At 36.9% G+C, this 20,003-nt stretch overlaps 1 protein-coding gene across 10 annotated transcripts in view; it reads left to right on the top strand.

Annotated features, from left to right (window-relative positions):
• Nucleotides 1-20,003, top strand: part of SMARCA2 (SWI/SNF related, matrix associated, actin dependent regulator of chromatin, subfamily a, member 2) — a 131,439-nt gene that overhangs the window by 78,869 nt on the left and 32,567 nt on the right. For 9 of the 10 annotated variants that reach the window (XM_030471383.1, XM_030471384.1, XM_030471379.1 and 6 more), the window contains 3 exons: nt 318-395; nt 4,454-4,672; nt 18,813-19,030. In XM_030471383.1, coding sequence (XP_030327243.1) covers nt 318-395; nt 4,454-4,672; nt 18,813-19,030 — 515 coding nt within the window. Of the gene's footprint in view, nt 1-317; nt 396-4,453; nt 4,673-15,149; nt 15,508-16,922; nt 17,019-18,812; nt 19,031-20,003 lie in introns of those variants that run through there. The other variant, XM_030471389.1, reaches the window with a different exon arrangement.

Genomic DNA, 20,003 nt, shown 5'->3' with positions numbered 1-20,003 from the left:
AATGCATATATTTTAACTGAGGCACTAACTGTGCTTCTCACCCAGAAAAACCACAACCCAAAATTTCCTGATTGCGTCTTTGCTTGTTTCCTCATTCTCAATTTTTGAAGGTGGTAATAAGTCACAGTTGTCTCTCTGATTATGTCCATTTTGTGTTACTTCTGACTTGCTGAATACTTCAAAAGTTTTAGGTTCATTTTGCGCATTTCACAGGTTTTGTGACAGAAGGAGGGTCAGCGCAACTGACCTGATGGAGGCTGTTACTTCAAATGGCATGTAGCTTCTTTCTGAATACCTTTATCCATGTGTGTAACCAGGAGGAAGATGAAGTTCCTGATGATGAGACTCTGAATCAGATGATTGCTCGACGAGAGGAGGAATTTGATCTCTTTATGGTAAGGGTGATATGATCACAAGTATAGTATCTTCTGTGGTATTTTTAACAAAAGCCTTAACCTTTTGTCATGCAAATTTTAGAAAACTTCATTGGAGGAATAGGTTTTATTTACTTGCATTGTTTATCTGAAGAAATGAGAGTAGTCTGCTTAAATAAAGAATTCCTCACAGGACAAAAAGACTTCAGAGATCCTTGCAGACAGTGTAGTGGAACAGTGCCAATCTGGAGGAAGAGTTTGGCATGACCTGGGAAATTACAGTGCAAAACTGATAGTCCCAGTTTGGCTTGCTAATTCTACAATATACTTTAATTTCTCAACATTTCTTCCGACTTTTGGGCTATGATACTGGCAAGGACAGAGGCAGGAACTTACGAAGATAGTAAATGAGTAGACTGACAGTGGTGCTTTCTTTGTGAGTTAACTGGATTTGCTAATGGTTTTGTCAAAGGCTCAGTTAGCTGCATCTGTGCTGCTACAACTGTTGAACAGTTACTGGAGCAGAGTTAGTGACTGGTTCAGATACAAGCAATGCAGTTTTATTAGTACTTCCTTTTTTGTTAGTGCTGCTACAATACTGATGGAATAATTACTAAAATGTCAGCATAGGCATGGCTCTTGCCTTTTAGTGTGTGTACAGTGTGAGGATTGCCAGGGGATCTTTGAGCGTCACTGACACAGCAACAGGACAATACTTTTAAGTACCATCCCTCTAATCCTACATGAGTTGCTTTGTTCTGCAGAGTGGAACAAGAAAGATATTCATATGTATGTGAATGAAAGTGTATCAGGTGGTATCCACAGAAACAACTGTTGATAGGACCACAGGTTTTTGGTGTCTCACCATCTTGTGCTCCAGGATTCACCTGTAAAATTTCACTGTACACAAGTCTGCAGGGGTCCTTTTTACATAAGTGGCAACAAACCAGAGTGGCACCTGTTGTTCACATGCACAGCTGGCAAAGGCCATAGTCACCCATGTGGCCAGCATCTTCCGTCATTGCTGACTTGATAGTTTAGTCCTCTTTTGCAGTTTCACTGGTTGTTACCTCGGAAGAGCTGAAATCCCTAAAGCTAGGCTGCACAGAAAAGAAATGCTTACAAACACCTGTCTTTTTAAACTTTCCTTCAGTGATTTGCAGGCAGGGAAATCAAGAGTTCCTGAAAGTACCCTGAGTTCTATGAAAGTGGATCTGCTGCTGTAAAAAGCTTCTCAGTACCTCGTCTTCAGACCCAGAAGGAAAGAAATAATCCATGGATTGAAAGTAGCTGACGAATTTGTCTATTTGCAGGAAAGGTCTACAACGTCATCTTTTTGGATCGAGTTCGAAGGCTGTTAACAGCCATTCAGTTAAACAGTTGAGGGCCTAAAGTGAAGACAGTTTCAGCACTGTGTGGGCTAAATTTATGTTTTTCATATTAATTTACATGAAAGTTTTTATGGGAGAGTAAAGAATTGGTAGTAGGTAATAAAAATTTGAAGATGCAAAGCTAACATGCTTTGAAAGCCAGGGGTTTGAAAATACTTGATAGAAACAGTAAAGTTAAATATTAATGGCTAAGAAATAATTTTAATTGTTAATAATTATTTTTTATTTTAGTAAACTGATTAGAAAAGTCTGAAGAATAAGTTTGGCAGTCAGGGTTGTTTGTCTTCTTTTTATCAGTATTTCAGGTCTTGCTTAGTCAGATAAAGGGCACAAAGGTAGGTTTGTATACTCCTTACCTCAGTGATACTTGTGCCACCTCATTCCCTATGTGTTTTGGTTTGTTTGTTTTACTAGGCCTAGAAGTGTAAAAGCGTGTATTTAGCTTATTTAAAGCGGGCAGTTCCAAAACAGTAGGCAAGAGAGTAGATGGGTTCCTTGAGAAGCTGTTCTGTGGTCACTTTACATGTTAGAAGTATTTTTTGGTGTAGATCTTGAAATATAGCTGTAGGGCTGAACACACTGTTCAGAAAGAGGATGTGTACAAGTGGACTTTGTTCCCCGTGGACAAGTGTACTGTTAGACGATGACATACATAACAATAGGTGAAAACTATTTGGTAAGATCTGGGAAGATAGGACCAGAGGTTTTCCAGAGATAAAAGCAGTTTGAGTAGTATCCTAAGAAGAAACAAATGGTTGGTTGTATCTTTTATGTCTCAGACTGAGAATGTCTTCAGTTTTTCTTCCCAAGTGCATTTATTTCAGAAAACAGCTATTAACATATACTACCTTAGTGTTCAACATTTGTCTTAGAGATAGAAATATGGTCATCAGGGAAAAAAAAGAAGTTCAGCGTTCATTTCATGTACTTACTATAATACGATGTCCCTGACTTCACTGAAGTTCTCTGGTAAACGATAGAGAAATCTATCCCATTTATCCCATTTGGGCCTTCTCTCAGTGCAGCTTGCTGGTTGCCAAGTTAGCAATAAATCAAGCCACATGTCTGGCTGGAATGAGACATTTTTTGAAATGAATTCGGATTGAATGAGATGTTCTTTAAATGATGAAATATGGAAGTCTCCTATAAAACACTAAAGGCTACACAGCCCATTCGTCATTGTCTGAGGTAATGAAGATGGGGAAAACCCACATATATTTATAGTTGCTTCTTGAATGTAGTCGGACTTGCAGACTGAAGACATGCATCTTGCGTTCTGCTTTTCACTGAGTTTAGAAATCAGATAGGGCACGAGACAAGATGATAAAGACCACTTGTAAGATGCTGTGCCTGAGGTAGTGTTACAGGAACCCTTGTATGTGAGAAGTGCCAAGGTGAGAAAAAAATCAGCATATTGAACAGTGCCATCATTAAGCCTCAGTTGGTAAATTTGGCTGGATTTGAGTTGCCTCTATAGATAGATAATATCTCTGAATTTATGCATGTCTGTCTCTTGGCTGGGTGTTTAAAAGGATGGTATGTCTAGTTGGCATCCTGTATAAGTGCAGCATCATACACATAAGGGGTTTGTGCATATCTGAGAAAGCTTTTACAAATGTTTGCGGGCCAAAGCAGTAGCCTGTTGTGATGTTACAGCCAATTCTGGTGCCAGTCTATTTATGTTAATTTTTCAAAAATGGAAACAAAGTGCTTGGTGGCCACCTGTTTGTTTTCTATGCTTGGCAACTTACTGCTGTTTCAGTGCTTCAAAAGGCCTATTTAAAAGGCTATTCATATTATCTGATATGGGCTACTTAAAAAAATGCAAATGAGATTCACAGGACCATAGAAGCCTAGATCAGCCTATAGTCAATAGAGGGAGGTGGATGTTTCCCTGAGAGGATTATAAAGCTCATGAATCTACAGTAGGTCATGGAAATGTATCCTGAGCGTCCGTATCTGTTTTATGAGGTGATTGTTTACCACACTTGAAATTAATTTATGTGATTATTTCAATTTCAGCTTAACGTCTTAACTTTACCTCCAGATATTCTTAACAGTTTACCTAATCTTATCTGATATTTTTGTATGGTTTGTTTTTTGCCTAGTATAGCAATAAGATCAGGAAAAATTCAGTGCTTTAAGCACGTTGGCTTTCTCGCACTGTGTAGGCAAGATTTTCTCTGAATTCTTCTGTCTCGATTCCTTTTTTCTAATACTAGCTTTTGAGTTTTCTTCTGATATCCAGGCTCACAAAACTAGTGTGTTTTCAGTTATTCTTTCTAGTTACATAATAATAACACCTTATGGGAATGTTGTGAAGGCATGATTAGTATCTGCAGATCACATTTATGAATACAAAGAAACCATAAAACCTGTGCTGAAAAGGACAAGAGGGGTTTAATTAACACAAGTGTTCTTGTGATCTGCTTTGTATTACTTAGCTGCTGCTAAGTTGTCTCAGTTACCTCAGTAAAAGCTAGTTATGGAGTAATGAACTTGACTGAAAATCATCAAATGTAGCTACTTTTTATAGTTGCATTTTAAAAGTATTTAGATTATCAAAGGGGAATACCTGCGAAGGACTTGGTTTGAAGTTTCAAGTGTCATTAGATAGCCAGGGATTTCCATGGTCCACTTAATATTTGCCCTTGAAATTGTTTTATCCTTTTCCAACTGCAATTGCAGCGCATGGACATGGACCGTCGCAGGGAGGATGCAAGAAACCCCAAGCGTAAGCCCCGCTTGATGGAGGAAGATGAATTACCATCCTGGATTATTAAGGATGATGCTGAAGTTGAACGGCTTACGTGTGAAGAAGAAGAAGAGAAAATATTCGGAAGAGGATCCCGTCAACGCAGGGATGTGGACTACAGTGATGCTCTCACAGAGAAGCAGTGGCTGCGGGTAGATTGTCCCTTTTTTTTTCCTTTACAGTTGAAATTTATTCATTTGTGTTGGGTTTTTTTTCCTATTTGAAGACTGCAGTTGCACCAGGAAGAAAGAGCACAATATTATAGTCAAGGCCTAAATATTCTTGTTATTCAGCTTTTGTTGCTATGTTGAAGGCATAAGTAGATTTTAAGCTGCATTGCTGAAACTTACATTGGTGTTACTAAATGCTGAATCAGGATAGCTTTTTAATGTAACTATTCTATTGCCGTGAATCTTGACATATTTCTTATATCTTAATTCCGTAAGTGCCGTCTTAAAGATATATGAAGAATGATTTCACAGTGGAGAAGACCAGTCATCTGGGTATATTACAGGTTTCAATGCTGCAAAAGCTTAATTTTTTTACTATATTTAAACACCTTTTAAGAATTTGGAAACTTTCACAAAAGTCTTTTTTCTCTCATACCGTTCCATTTCCAAGTCCTGAGCATTTCTTGGCTCCACTGAGATCAAGACTCTTGATAAATGATAAAAGAATTTAAGTAAAGATTCGAAACTTAATTCACACCAAATCTGTAATTTTGTTGTACTTGAGGATTTCTGCCATTCTGCAAAATACATATCTGATGAATTCTAATGCATGTGCCTTTTCAGAATGGTAGTAATGGGGGTGGTAAGGACGTGAGGATTGATTGTTGGAAAGTCTTTGCAAAACTAGGAAATCTGTTTTTAACATATGTCAACATCTTTGTCAGAGATGCAGACAGTGGGACTGATGTACCCTCAGCAAGTTTGCCGACACCAAGCTGTGTGGTTCGGTTGATACGCTGGAGGGAAGGGCCAGAAGGACCTTGATAGGCTGGAGAGATGGACCAGTGCAACCCTGCCAGTGTTCATGGCAGGTTGGATGGGGCTTTGAGCAACCTAGTCTGGTGGGAGGTGTCCCTGCCCGTGGCAGGGGGTTTGGAGCTAGATGATCTTTAAAGGTCCCTTCCAACCCTAACCATTCTATGATTCTGTGATAATGTTATGATTTCCAAAACATACAGATAAAATACTGTATGTGCAAAACTAGTCTACATCATTGGACAGAGTGAGTTTTGTCATAACGTAATTACAGACTTAATGCAACATGTACGGTGTAGTTTTTGTGTATAACTTACTGAAGATATGTAGAAATCTTACCTACTTCAGTTACAAACATGATGATTTTGAGAGTGCATTGTGCTGAGAGCTAATGGAGTTTCTGCTGCTGGGTGTAAAGCTTAGGGAGCAAGTTTTGCATTGTACATTGTCTGTAAGTCTAAGCAAGTTTATGAAACTACAGTATTTTGATACTTGATATTTTCAAGTAGTCAGTGGAGAAGAAAGACCCAGAAACATAAACTTCCACCTCGAACATTTACCCATTACCCATTACACCTACAGTGGAGTTGCTTGCAGTATAGTGTACATCTACTCAAGGTCATTTTAAGCTAATTATTTTTAATGATGCAATACTCTCGCTATGGCAACCTACACGTTAGCTTTGGCTTTTATGTTTTGTGTCTTGAGTTGTTTATGATGTTTGTGTTAAGCACTTCACTGTCAAAAATGCCAGCCCTGAAATATCATCTAATCCATCTTCCTACTCAGGGTGGAATCAGCCACTCCTGTATCATTTATAATAGATACTCATCTGTTCTTTAAAGCTTTCCATAACAGTGAATTTAGAAGGGGAGTGTATTTACCTGTTTGGCTTTCCTTTATATTTTATCTGAATTTTCCTCTTGGCTTTTAAGCCAATTACTTCTTGTTCTCATCACTCTGGTCATGTGGAACAGACTGCTGCTTTGCTTTTTTCAACATTTCTTTATGTCATAGAAAAGATGTTTCCCTATTCAGTCAATTCTTAAGGTTAACAACCACTGCTCATTCAGTCTTCTCCCATAATTGCTGTTTTCTAGATCTCTCGATTGTTTTCACTGATTTCCTCTAGCTGCTCTATGTGTGACTGACGCATTTCTGCAAGTTTGGCCAAAAGCTAGGCAACAAAATTCCAGGTGCAGCGCCATTTGAATGAGGAGGTAGAGTTCTCTTGCATAATTTCTAGGATACTTAAACCTCATAATCCAGTATTTCATTTTCTTAACAGTAAAGGTATTGACTCATGTTAAATTTTTGATCCAGTATAAACCCTTAATCCGTTTCTGTGGATCTACTTCCTGGCCAGTTTTTCAGAATCGTGTTATGTGTAGTTGATCTTTCCTTCCTAGTAAGAGGATTTAGCATATGCCCTTATTGAATGATACCCAAGTTTTCTTCATCAAAGTTATTCTGAGTTTTAAGCCTGTCCTCAGGTGAACTTCTGGAAAGCTTGGTGTTCTTTGGAGATTTGATAGGCATACTTCCTATTCTGTCTTCCTACAGACACTTAAGAGCACTGAAAAACACTAGACCATTTGATAAAGAGCCGTTAAGGACTATTGAGGAAACAATTTCTTACCAGTTCTCTGTTTATTTGATAGTAGTTGTTTTCACTGTCTGCTTCTGAGAATGTTGAGTGAGGCGAGGTCAGAAAACTTGCTAGTCCAGATGGTACATATACTACCCCTTTTTCAACATGGCTTGTTATTCTATTGAGAAAAATTAGTCTTCCTTTTCCTCCCTATTCAGTTGGTAAGCATATTCTCAAATTAGCCAAGTTAAAGCTAATTTTGCTTCACAGTGCATTGCAGTCATTACTGTGAGTCTGTTGTATACATACTTACATTTTCAGGTGAACTTGAGGGTATGTTGAAACAAATGCAAGTGTATTTTAATACTTTTAGACTTCAGAGGAATTATATTTATAATGTATCACTGCTTATATCACTGCAGGTTCAGAATAAAAACTCCATTGCTGGATACTGAAATCTTAGTCAAGTTTTCTGAGTTTTTCATCTTATTTTCTATATGTGTGTGTGTGTGTGTGTGTGTGTGTGTAAAACACACACAGACATGGGAGTTCTTCGTCACTCCCATTGGCCTCCCACCACCATCACTTTTAGTCTTCTTTGAGAATGCGTTTGTGTTTTTCTGTGGTATGTTCTCTGGAAGATGTAGAAAAAGCGGTAATAGTCTTGTACATTTTTAAGGGAATCTTCATAGAAACATACAAAATTGTGGTAGGAAATCGATGATCATTTGTAACTTGTGGCTTTGTCACTGTAACTTGTAACAATATTATGAATTAATTATTTCATGTTAACTTGGATGCACTGAACTACTTACGCCAGTATAACTGGAAAAAACAGAAGAGCCAGTAAGTTCTGAATTAAGAACAGTACATTAATTGATAAAACACAGTTTTACCCCATGTTCTCTACCATGCACTCTCCAAAACAACTATAAATACTTCTATTTTATTGCAGTGTATGGAAGAATGAGATTTATTTACCAGCAGCAAGCGATGCCCCTCATTTTTTCTTTTGCTATGGCTGCTCTTACAGCTTTATAGCTGTCTTCTCGTGGGGTTTTCTGGAGTAAAACTTTTCACTTCTGACCAGTAAGTTGGTTTCATAATATCCATATCCAGTCCTCAGCTGTCTCTTTTTCATTATGTATTTTAGGGAAGTTGATTAGATCTCTTTGAGGAGTATTGCCTGAGTCAGCAGCCACAGCATGGACTGTGGAGACCAGCTACCTGCTCCTTTTCAGTTAGATTCTGATCCTTCTGCTGATGCACCCAACACTGAAGAATTTAGTTAAGGTCATGGCAGATCCCCACAGAATCTGCCAAACATCTCAAGGTCTGTATGCATGCATGTATACTGACCAAGTGTATCAACTCCCTCCTTGCTAGTTGGTTAAGTACCTGAGTTTGGAAGGAGGAGACAAAATAATTACAGAAGCCAAACCTATGAACATACGCAGTGTTTAGTAATATTGTGCTGCTGGCCTGAGCAACGTGTAATCCAGTAACAGCCTCCCAGGAAAGCTGTAAGACACAAACGGCTTCATCACTAGCTGTCGCTGCAGCCTGCTGTTCTGTAACTGTTGGCATGACAACCGTATTTTCTAAAAAAAAAAAAAAACCAAAAAAAACCCCGACAGAAACCACACACGAAAACACAAAGGAGGAGTTTGCTTCCTGATCCTATAAAGCTTTTGTAATCTTGAAGTATTTCATAATCTAGCAGATTCTATCCCTTCACCACTTCTAACAGGACGGCAGAATACTTTGCGGGATCCCATGGCAGATTATTTTCTAGAGGGGTCATCTACTAAGGACTCCATTGCTTAGGACAGGCTTTAAGAATCAGAGGATTTGTTTGAGTAGTTACAAAACTCTTAATGAAGTTGCACCTGGATTCAGCTTCTCACTTGATTTAATCGCTGGATAGGTGATATGAATGAAGTTTTCTTCCCTAGTTGTGCAGTTTATTTGAAGTAGCTTACCATGTTGGCCAGGGAAAGTCTCATTTGCCTTCTGCAGACATGCAGACATCAACTATTGTGGACTATTTGTTTTGCTGATATAAAAATTTTAAGTGAAATTCTAGCATTTGGTCCATTTATTGACTTTAAAGAAAACCAGTGGTGTTTTTCATACATACAGACTATCTGATGAATACTTTTTAACAAAACTGGGGCATGAATTTTCTTTTTTGTTTATGTTCGCTAACTAAGGTAATGTGTAATGAATCAAACTACTAGTAGGAAAATGTTGGATGTGTTTTCAGCTGTCTTCTCATCAGCTCGAACTTCACATAACTTTTTGCTTTTACACTCTCTCTAATAGTCAGTTAAAAGTTAAATCCAGCACCAGAAATAGGTATAGTTGGGTCAGCTTGTTAATACAGCTTGTCATGAATTACTAAAAGCTTTTCAATTAAGTTTGTATTTTGTGAGAAGGCTTCAATTTTACGTATAGAACTTTAGAATCAATACTAAGAAGATATTTTAAGACATGGTTTCGTAAACTATGAAAGTGAAATTTGGTCTTACAGTAGTCTTTATTAAATACTGAAATAGAGGTGTGGAAAATCAGCATTGGATTTGATAATTGTTTTGGCTTTTCATCTGTTGGTTGTTATTTTTAATTGTAATAGAGGTTTATTATATAGTCTATACTGGAGGCTGAGATTCTGTGAAGGAGGGGAAAGTTCATGTACATTATACCCCTCCACTCCTGGTTTTCTCTCTTCCTTACTCCTCTGTAGCATTTCTGGTTACAATTGCAGTTTCCTGACTTGCTGCCAAACCTGTTTAACAGTTGAGTATTTGCCCAGGGCGTTTGAAGAAAATTGCATGCTGATCTAAACTTTGCTCTGTAGTATTGAAGTGCAAACCCAATTGAATTTGGTAAGGTCTAGGGAAAACAAGTCACATCTAAAAAACTTTGTCACTGGAGGCTTAAAAAGTCCACCGTCCCAGGGTGTTGTCTATTTTGTGACGAGCAATCATCAGAATGCCCCGGGTACTATTTTCTAATATGCAAGGTGAGGCTGACAAGTTTCATGCATGTGGAAGCTTTAGGAAGTTGGACACGACTTTAAGGTCTCACAAAACCAAGCCATTCTTGTGTTCTGAGTATTACTGTCTGTCTTTCACACCCTTTTCAGAAACTTCTGTTCAGAATCTATTTAAGAAAACAGGAAAAAATGGCTACTTTTAAGTTGCAGTAACATTAAAACTAGGAAAGCTGTTTAAATGAAAGGGGCTTTTCATGGCTTTTGGTGTATGAGAGGGAATTTAAAGCTATCTACTTGATAGCTCTGGTTCTCTGTTTTGGCAAAATGGGTTTATTTGTCAGAAGCTGGAGGCAGGATTGAGAGTATTTATTTTGGAAACTAACAAAGTACTTCGAAATGTGTCTTCAATATTTGAGAGATACTCTTAATAAAGCAATTTTTAGTGTTTCAGAAATAGTTTTTGTGTGAGAAAGACCTCAAGTCAGGAAATCTGACTACATATTTCAGAGGACTAGCTACCAGTAAAACATCTTGCTGTATTTTCATATGATTCTTTTTTTTAGTCTGTGATTTTGTTCATATGATGTTGCATGTAAAGTAACAAATATTATTAACACAATTTCGATTGAAATTGTACATATATTCTCCCCTAGAAAACATTAGTATAATAATCTCATATGAACACCCTTGTGTATTTATAAAAGATGTGAGCCTATTATAAAAGATGTTAGCCTATTTTAACACTAGGCTAAAATAAACTGGATTTTCTTTGAAATAGCTATACTTTTCTGAAGTACATTTATATAGCCTGGCAACCATGAGCTAAAACTCTAGATTTCAGCCTTTGTTATATTCTTACTGTTTCAAATGTTAAATTTTGGATGAAAAAAATAAGCCCTATGGTTAAGATGCCCTCAGTACTCTTTGCATGGAAGGTCAAAATTCAAATCAACTTCCAAAACTGAAACAAAACCAGCTATTAAATACTTTACAAAATCCACAGGGGGAAAAAAAAAAAAGTCTGCATTGAAAGTTTAAAACAGCATTGTTGCTAGGGGAATTTGGCAACAGAAGGAGAAGCAGCAAACATTTCAATACTTGGTCCACTGCACTGTTATGTTCTCTGACATGCCTTGACAGTGATGATGATAGGTCATATGCAGTAGGTGACATTTTGTCACCTATCAAACTTTTGAATAAGAGTCACCTGAGCAGGTGATGGGAAGCTTCACAGCAATGTTTTCCATGCAGCAGGCACAACAGGCAGAAGTAACCCTTTTGATGGATCAGTGTACATACACAGAGCTTTGCTGCTTTTATAGAAACCCACAACTTAAATGAAAGCAATATGTCTCTTCTTGTATGGAAACAAATAAGGAAATAATAACTTATTAACTATGAAAGAACAGGAAAGTTTCAGACTAAACTTCTGAAGAACTACTCAGCCTATCCTTCAGCATGTTGTGAGTGGAAGACTTTAGGTAGTTTGCTTCCTTTGCAACTGCAACAGTATTTTATGAAAGACAAGGTAAACAGTCACAGGAAATCCTTGTCTCAAGATTGGGAAGCCATACTACATAACTGTTTATTAGTGGTCAGATATAAATGTGTTTCTCATCAGCTTTTGTATTCTTGACCTCCTCGTCAGACTGGGAGACCGTAAATCACTGGAATGTTGTAGAATTCTTGGTGGTTGTTGTTGTTTTTTTTTTTTAATTTGGGATCTGGTCTTTATTGTTGAGTATTTTCATGACTTCACTGCAGCTTTACTAAATTGTCTTAAGCTTTGTTTGTAAGTTCTAATCAACTGTTTTTGCAAATCCTGAAAAATGGAAATAAAAAATTATCTCAGAAGTGGGATATATCCCTCCAGTAAAAGATTATTTTAGACCAAAGAAGGAAGACCTGGAAGTGAAACCCACAGTATAAACTAAGCCGTAACAACCGTGATGAAACCCACAGCACAAGCTAAGCTGTAACAACCTGGATTTTATTTTCATTCTAAATGGTGAGATGACAAGGAAGATAGAACACCTCCTGTTGTAGGACACAAAAATGTAATGCTGTTGACTAAATTCAATGCTTTAAAGGAATTTAGGAAAAAGGGAGAAAAGTAATCTCCCCTTGGTACCCCTCAGCAAAGGTAATTTTCTCATGCAATTAATTTTCCTTGCCCCCTCTTTTAAGGAAGATAATGTACTTGGTCAAGAAAAAAAGCATAACTGGAATACCGATTATCTTACAATACCTCTGTCATGGTCTAGTGTGAGGTATCCCTGCCTATGGCAGCGGGGTTGGAACTAGGTAATCTTAAGGTCCTTACCAACCCTAACCATTCTATGATTCTGTGTTTCTATACTGTCCCCTACACTGCTGAAATAGGCTTTCCTGAGTCAGAATTCTGGATAAGTTATGGAGAAAATGCTGACAAAAATAAAAAAGGAAGAAAACATTCCTCTTCCACTATTCCTTGCTGAAAAAAACAGTCACTAAATGCTCCAGAATCCTGTCTGTGCAACAAACATATGCATCTCTGTCATACGGAACAAGATAAGGGGGAAAATATGAGGCATCTCTTGTCATGATAGATTTTACTTCAAGATAGATTGCTTGTGAATCTGAAGCCAGGGAACATGTATCTTCCATTGGCTTTTTTTCTGTGCTGGTGAGAATTGCATGTAATAGATCATTCACAAATGGAAAGTCTGCAACAGGTACCAAGGAAGACTTGTTAGCAGACAGAGCCCTCTTCCCTAAACAGAACCTTTCCATGATTAGTGTGAAAAAAAATGCTTCCTACTTACGTTCCTGTCAAGAGGTTTTCTTGGATTTTCTGCCCATCCATTTTACTTTAGCAAGCCCCTGGCACCTGCAGTCATCAAAAACCCACGCACTTTAGCTGTCCTTGTCAAGCTTGTTGAGAGGTTTTTAGAGTTCTTCATCTTTATTTTTTGATCTGATTCACTGTTAGCAAGGGATACTTGAAGAAATCGGGGCTTTCTGTACAGAAGTGTAGCAACTCATGACTTAATAGTTTTGTTTATAAATCTTGCAGACAAAAGCAAGTATACAAAAGTAAATTTCCATTTTTATGTGTCTCGATTATATCAACTGAATATTCATGCATGCACATTAAATAATTGATAATTTTCTCCAGAAAATTTTAATTTAAAGTTTAAAAACTGAGTATGTATAGGTAAATATATATATAATATTAACTTTAAAAAAAAAAATCCCCACATGCCATGGCTTCATCATAGTTATTTCCTATTTTGATGTCTTTTATTTATTTGAGGTTACAGTTGCAAACTAATATTAATTCAGCTAAATCAGTCTTGAAAGATAGCTTTGGTCATATTAAGTGTGTTTCTTTACAACTGTGTACCTGTAAAGATTGTTATTTTTTTCTCCATAAATTTGTCTGCAGTATTTTCGTAAGGGATAGTCTTGCAGTGTCTTTCTTTAGTTGTAGTCATTCAGTCTGTAAATTTTACTTCTAATTATGCTTCCAAAGATACCTGCAACTATTTCCAATGCCAGAGTATTAACAGTGTTTACTCTTTCAGTCATCAATATGCTGTGAGGTTCTGAGCAATCTGAAGGCAATCTGAAATGTGGAGGATACCATGTATTTCAGGACTGCTGTTATAACATCCTTTTCAGAATATGTTTGTTTATCATCTGGCAACTTTCATGTGCAGTATTTCAGAAGTCCACGATATATTGTCCTCTGGTCTTGAATGAGGGAGTTTTTTCATTGTGTTCAGAAACAGGCTGTTACTCCAACTGACAAGAGTTGTTAAGCAGGTAATCTAGCCATCTAAAAAGAAAATGAGAAGATTTAGGAATAAAACAAACAAGGCCCACCACAACAAAACTTTCTCACTCTTTCTCTTGAGTGAGAAAGAGTAAGAGGTTGAAATCAATAGTTTCTGGCATAGAATTTGTTTGGATTCTCCACCATCCAGCCCCTCACCCCTCCACCGTCTCTTTCTGCTGCTTCTAGGTTGTATTGGTTTCTCAGATCAGAAAAGAAATACTGAGGATAAAAGCTTTGATTCTATACATGAGGTACTGATGTCTGGAGGGAAGGGGCCAAGCTATCGTAATGTTCATTTCATTAAGATAAAATCAGAGAGGGATACAGGAAGAGATCTTGTGTTCTGTCTGTTTCCCATTTAACCTGAACATAATTTCAGCATTATAAAGTAGACTTACTACATGGCTCCCCTTTTTATTTTGTGAGTACGCTTTCTTTGAATATAAGTTGTATTAATAGCTTTTGCTATGCCTTAACTTTCTCATAACAATACTGTAGTTAATCTCCAATAAAAAGAAAAATAACTATGTCTTACAGTGTTGTCTCATTGCAATATTAGAGACAGGCCTTAGACACCAAAACTGATTTTATGCTGAGCACCCCCATTGATTCTCTCTGTTGACCACACTTGGATTGCCTGATTGCTGTGAAATTAATTCACAACTAATATAAAACTAACAATTGTTGACTTGCAGAAGGAACTCATGAAACAAAACCCAGAGCTATAGCTCTTAGTGCTTACTTAGGTCCATAATTCTCTATTGAAAAGGTGCTCAGTTATGGTGCTGTGTTATGCTCCCAAGAAGTGAAGAATGCATCTATAATGTACAGCTCTTCAAATGGAGAAACAAAACAGCTTCCGTTTGATCTTTGCTTTATTTCTGTGATGGTGGTGTAGCTGTATCCATGTTCACTAAGAGTACTTCCACCTCAAAACACCTATTTTCATTTCTGACGAAGAAAAGCAAACAGCCATAGGAAGGCCAGCAGTCTCAGAAGTAACTTCTACTTGCCTTCTAAAAAAACCCGCTTTTGGGTTGGGGAGGGGCACTTCTTTTTGGAGGAAGGCAGTTTGTCTCTTTAATCTGTGGTCATTATGTTCTTTCTTAAAAATTCTTGTACTCTTAACTCTTCAGCAAGGAAATTACTTTTCGTACATGGATCAGGATACAGCAATAAATTCAGAAAAGCAGGAACATTTTGTCAGTACTGGACTTAACACTGGGTCCTTGCACTTTCACTGGTATCTCTGCCTTTCATGAGGTGCCCAACCCTTTGCAGAATTCGACATTAAATTTTCAGAGCTTTCTTTCAAAAAAAGGAGTCTCCAAACTTTATTGTACTCTTATGTCCTGTTTCCTTAAGGGAAGGAAAGTGTTAAATTTTTATTTGTGTACTGTTTTCCTTGACTCCCTTACTGTTCACCTCACTAATCCAAAGGCATTTGAGCATGGGAGATGTCTGTGCTATCTGGCAGTCTTGCACAGCCCATCATCTGGAACTGGAGATTTGTTTCTGGGATTTGTATCATTATCGTACTGGTGAAGGTTTGGAAGGGCATTCTTTTCGGTGTGGCACTTCAGCCTAGAATAGTAAGCTTTTCTAACAAAGAGCTCAGTCAGATGAATTAGTTTAATGAATACTTTATTGCTAATACACACATGCATGGATCATATCTCTAGACATAGGCACAGAGCATTAATGTATCTTCTGATGATTGATTTATGTGAGGTTTTTTTAAGCCATTTTAAGCCATATTTTGAGGAAGCATAAATCATACAGGTTTAGTTTTAAATATTACTGTTTATATTCCAAATATAAATTTGCACTTGAGAACTAATGTTAGGAGCCACAATAACAACAATTTTGGGCTGCTGGTATTGTCACACTGATTTTGAAGTGGTGTCACTAAAATCTTAAATTAAGGAAAACTGACTTTACATTCATGCATGTAGATTTTGAAATCTGGGTATAGTAACTGATACATTACTAGCTAAGTTGACAGTTCAATATTTGCAGATCTGTAGTATGTTAAGAATTAATTTACTATCTGCTTGTCACTAATTTTAAGAGTGCAAGAGTGCATGTTAGTTTACTTGGAGTTTAGGTTTTGGTTTTTTTTTCTCTTTACTACATTGCTATGTGTGATATTTAGAAAAAAAAAAAAAAAAGTTTTTCCTCTGATCTTTTTTGTCCTTTTTTTTCCCCAAAATATTACTGACTGCATACAAGAATTTTATGCAGAATTCTAAAATGAGATATTAGTAAACTGTCAAGACAGGACTTTTGTTTTTTTGTAAAGCAAACAAAAATACAAATATATTTTAGTTATTTGAGTAGCAGTTTTCTGAAGGACCACAAAATGTTACCAAAGTTACAAAATGATAAGTTAATTGTTTTTTTTTGTTTCTGGGTTGGTTTTTTGGTTTTGGGGTTTTTCTGTGGTTTTTTGGGGTTGTTTGTGGGGGGGGGGGTTGAGGTTTTTGTTTTGGGGGTTTTTGGGGGGTTTTTTTTGGTTGGTTTTTTTGTGTGTGGTGTTTTGTTTTTGTTTTTGTTTTTGTTTGGTTGGGTTTTTTTCATTTCTTATAAATCAGAGTAGATTTTTTATCAGTTCCACTAACCAAAACAGGATTTTTTCACTGTGGAGCAGTAAGGATGTATTTTCTGTAATAAATGCATTTTTAAAATGCATGCAGTCTATTTTAGCTTTAAAATCATACATGGAATTGTCTAATTTTGCTGTTATAATTAAAATGCTAACAAGAATCAGTTACTGCCCAGCTATAAATCTAATTTGGATGCCTAGAATAATAAGGGAAGAAATATGACAAGTAGTTGTCAATATTAAAGCAGGCTGAAGGAGGAAGGCTTCGGGCCTTGTAGTAGGTAGAATGAAACAGCAGATTTGAGTATCCACAATCTTTTCAGTATTAAATTTTCAGTAAAATAAAATTACTTGTATATGAAAACATAGCCTTTCCCCAGCTCTCTTTTTTTTCCTGATCAGCTGATGAAGAGACTAGCAGCTCGCTGCTTTGCTGGCTTGTTAATTTTATCCCCACTAACTGTGATTTCCGATAGTCGGCCTGCTGATAGTGGTAAGGTAAATATCCTTTTTCATTGCCGTCTTGAAGATTCAGTAGAACTACATCACAGGCATGCGTAGGTGTGTAGCACATCAGAAGTCAGTGTTCTCTGTATTTCAGTGTACAACTGAGTACTTAAGGAGAGCAGTGACATTAACTGTTGACAGCCTTGCTGTGTTATTAGCTTTTCTTGCTTCTAAGATAATGCAGAGAAATTTCCTTTTCTTAATCTTTGTTAGCTGCAGTGGTTTGTAGTGGGTGTCCAGCTTTATTCAAATTAATGAATTTGTGTGCAGATTTCTTTTTTTCCTTCTTTTTTCTTCCTAACTCATCAGATCTCAAGCTTGCTTCATAGTGGTTATCTGAATGCTATAGAAGCATGATGTAAATTGTCTTTTGATTATTAAGGCCTAGTTTCAGGCTGTCCCTCAGGATTCTGTGTTCGTGTTTATTCTGTGGATTTGCGTGTCGGAGGATGCATAGGAAACCGATTTATAAATCCCACTGGTTTTAACATGCCAGGTTGTTTTGTGTTGTGCATGAGGTTTTGTTCACAAAACGTTTTTTCAAGAGACATTGTGCACAATTGAGAAAAATTATGTCTGGGCTGTAATCACTCTTTTTATATTGATTGTTATGCTCACATGATCATAAATATTAGCCATGTTTAGTGCTGTGGAGAAATGAAGGTAATTGCTTATGATTAGAGCTCTTTCAGCTACGAGGAAGGATTGATTAGCATTTGCATGTACTCAAGGCAATATTGAGAGGCAAAAGGGACAAATATCAACATCAGTTACGTTCTAAGAAAGCATTAATCAGAAAGCCTAGTTTTAAGATTTTTTCCTTTTTTGTCTTTAATTTCAGTTCTCTTAAGACCCGGTATTTTTATTTATTTTCTTTTGTTGGCTAGCCCAAATCAAGAAAAGTTCAGCTTCTTGCTTTGTCACATAGATCTTATAGTGTGTGAGCAGGTTCCCTTTATTTCTAGTTTGGCTTTTTGTAGGAATTTTTTTTATCCCTCTGCATAGTGCTGCTGGGTCTGGTTAAAAGCATACATTCAGGTAATTGAAACGAGTGTCCATTGTTTGTGACTGTGTGTGCAGTTTTGTTTTTTGTTTGGGTTTGGTTTTTTTTTGCAGCCCATGTTATGGGTGCTTTTTACAGTAAAACACCGTACTGTGTGTGGTTCTGCCTGTCTGTTGGTTACTATGCTGGTTACTATACCATTTTAGAAATGTTTTTAACGCTTAAGACAATCTGGAAGTTGCTTAAACTATTTGGAAAAGAAGAGTCGTTACTGCATAAAGTATCTGTGTGTTGTTTGTGTGCTCAAAGAACTGTGTGTGATCTGGCTTTGGGAGCTGAGTGCAGTTTAGACTGTCCTGTTGGAAAACATGTGAGATCAAAGTCTGTTTTGCATGGAACGACATAAGCCAGAACTGCCACTGACATGAACAAATGAATGTTTGTTGTACATTTACTGACACAGTACCACAGGCCATTATTCTGTGTGAAACTGAGTTGGTGTGGAATTCAAGGTTCAGATAAACATGCATATATTTAGATGATAATGGGAAACATTAATTCTCAGAACAAATTAATGTTTAGTGTCTCTTTGATTGCCAGTAACTCAGTTTCTTGTTGTACTCTTGTATATAAACAAGCTCTTTTGTTTAGAAATAAGCTGAATATTTTTAATTGAATTATCTGCATCCTGTGGGGTTGGGGTTTTGTGTTTAATAGGTTGTTATTTCCCTTTGTAATATCTCTTGTTTAAAAACCATACTTTTTTAATCCATGTTTGTCAGGCAATTGAAGACGGCAACTTGGAAGAAATGGAAGAGGAAGTCCGGCTTAAAAAACGGAAGAGACGAAGAAATGTGGATAAGGATTCTGGAAAGGAGGATGGAGAGAAAGCAAAGAAAAGAAGAGGGAGACCTCCTGCAGAGAAGTTGTCACCCAACCCACCCAAACTGACAAAACAAATGAATGCAATCATTGATACTGTGATAAACTACAAGGATAGGTGAGCTTGGCATGGTTTCTCTCTGTTTCCTGTGCTGTCTCTCTCTGATGATATTTCTCTCTATGTTTTTTAATGGCTTCATTTTTGTTTTCAGTCATTAGAAGGGTTTGCTGACAGAGTATTTCTGAAAAGTAATTCCTCTTAGGGCCAGATCCTGTAAGTCTTACTTTTTGTAGAGGTTTTTTAATAGATCTATCTGATAGGAAGTTGTTGAAACACAAACACAAAAAGTAGTCATAGAGCTTCTGCTTAAAAATGGAGTCATTCTGCTCAGGAAGTGTACTTAAGAACATTCAGCTTGAGTGTAATTTTTCTTCATTTTGGTGGTGCAGTGTGTGTTAAGATTTATCTTTTCAAATACATGGCTACAGATTTATTAATGCAGGTTAACATGGGTCTCACTATCACTGGAAAGATTGTCCGAAAAGTACCGGGCTCATATCATGAGCCTCGGAGCTGCTGAAATTAAAACTGAGCGTAATAAGTTGTCCACAGCTGAGATGGAAGCCTGCTTGTTAAGAAATTCCTGGTGTTAGCATAACAAAATGCCGAACATCTGGACCTTAGCAAAAATAGTGCTTCATTCAAGTGAAATGTCACTTGAATACTTCTGTTTTGCTGGTTTTCAAACTGAAAATCATCTATGCTTTATGAGGAAGAAACTGAGAATTAGTAGCATCTTGAATCAGACTTGTTTGAGGAAGTTATATTTTTTAACTCATATTCGCCAAAAATCAGTAAAGCCTTCTTGTGTACTTATCCCTTCTTTGCTGTACATTGAATAACTTAAATCATATAAAGAGAAATTACAAGCTAAATGAATAATAAAGGCATTCAGAGAAAATCAAGAAGTATTTGCATTAGGTGACCCACACAACTGTAACAATATAACTTTTGCATGTAGACAGCTTTCAGTCTGTCACTTCAAATGGCAAGTTCCTTTTTTGCAACTACTGTTCTGGGTCTGCCTGTA

The sequence above is a fragment of the Strigops habroptila genome, chromosome Z (genome assembly GCF_004027225.2).
Source record: "Strigops habroptila isolate Jane chromosome Z, bStrHab1.2.pri, whole genome shotgun sequence".
Classification (NCBI taxonomy): Eukaryota; Metazoa; Chordata; class Aves; order Psittaciformes; family Psittacidae; genus Strigops; species Strigops habroptila.
Note: the sequence above shows the minus strand (reverse complement) of the source record. Positions and strands in the feature narration are given on the sequence as shown.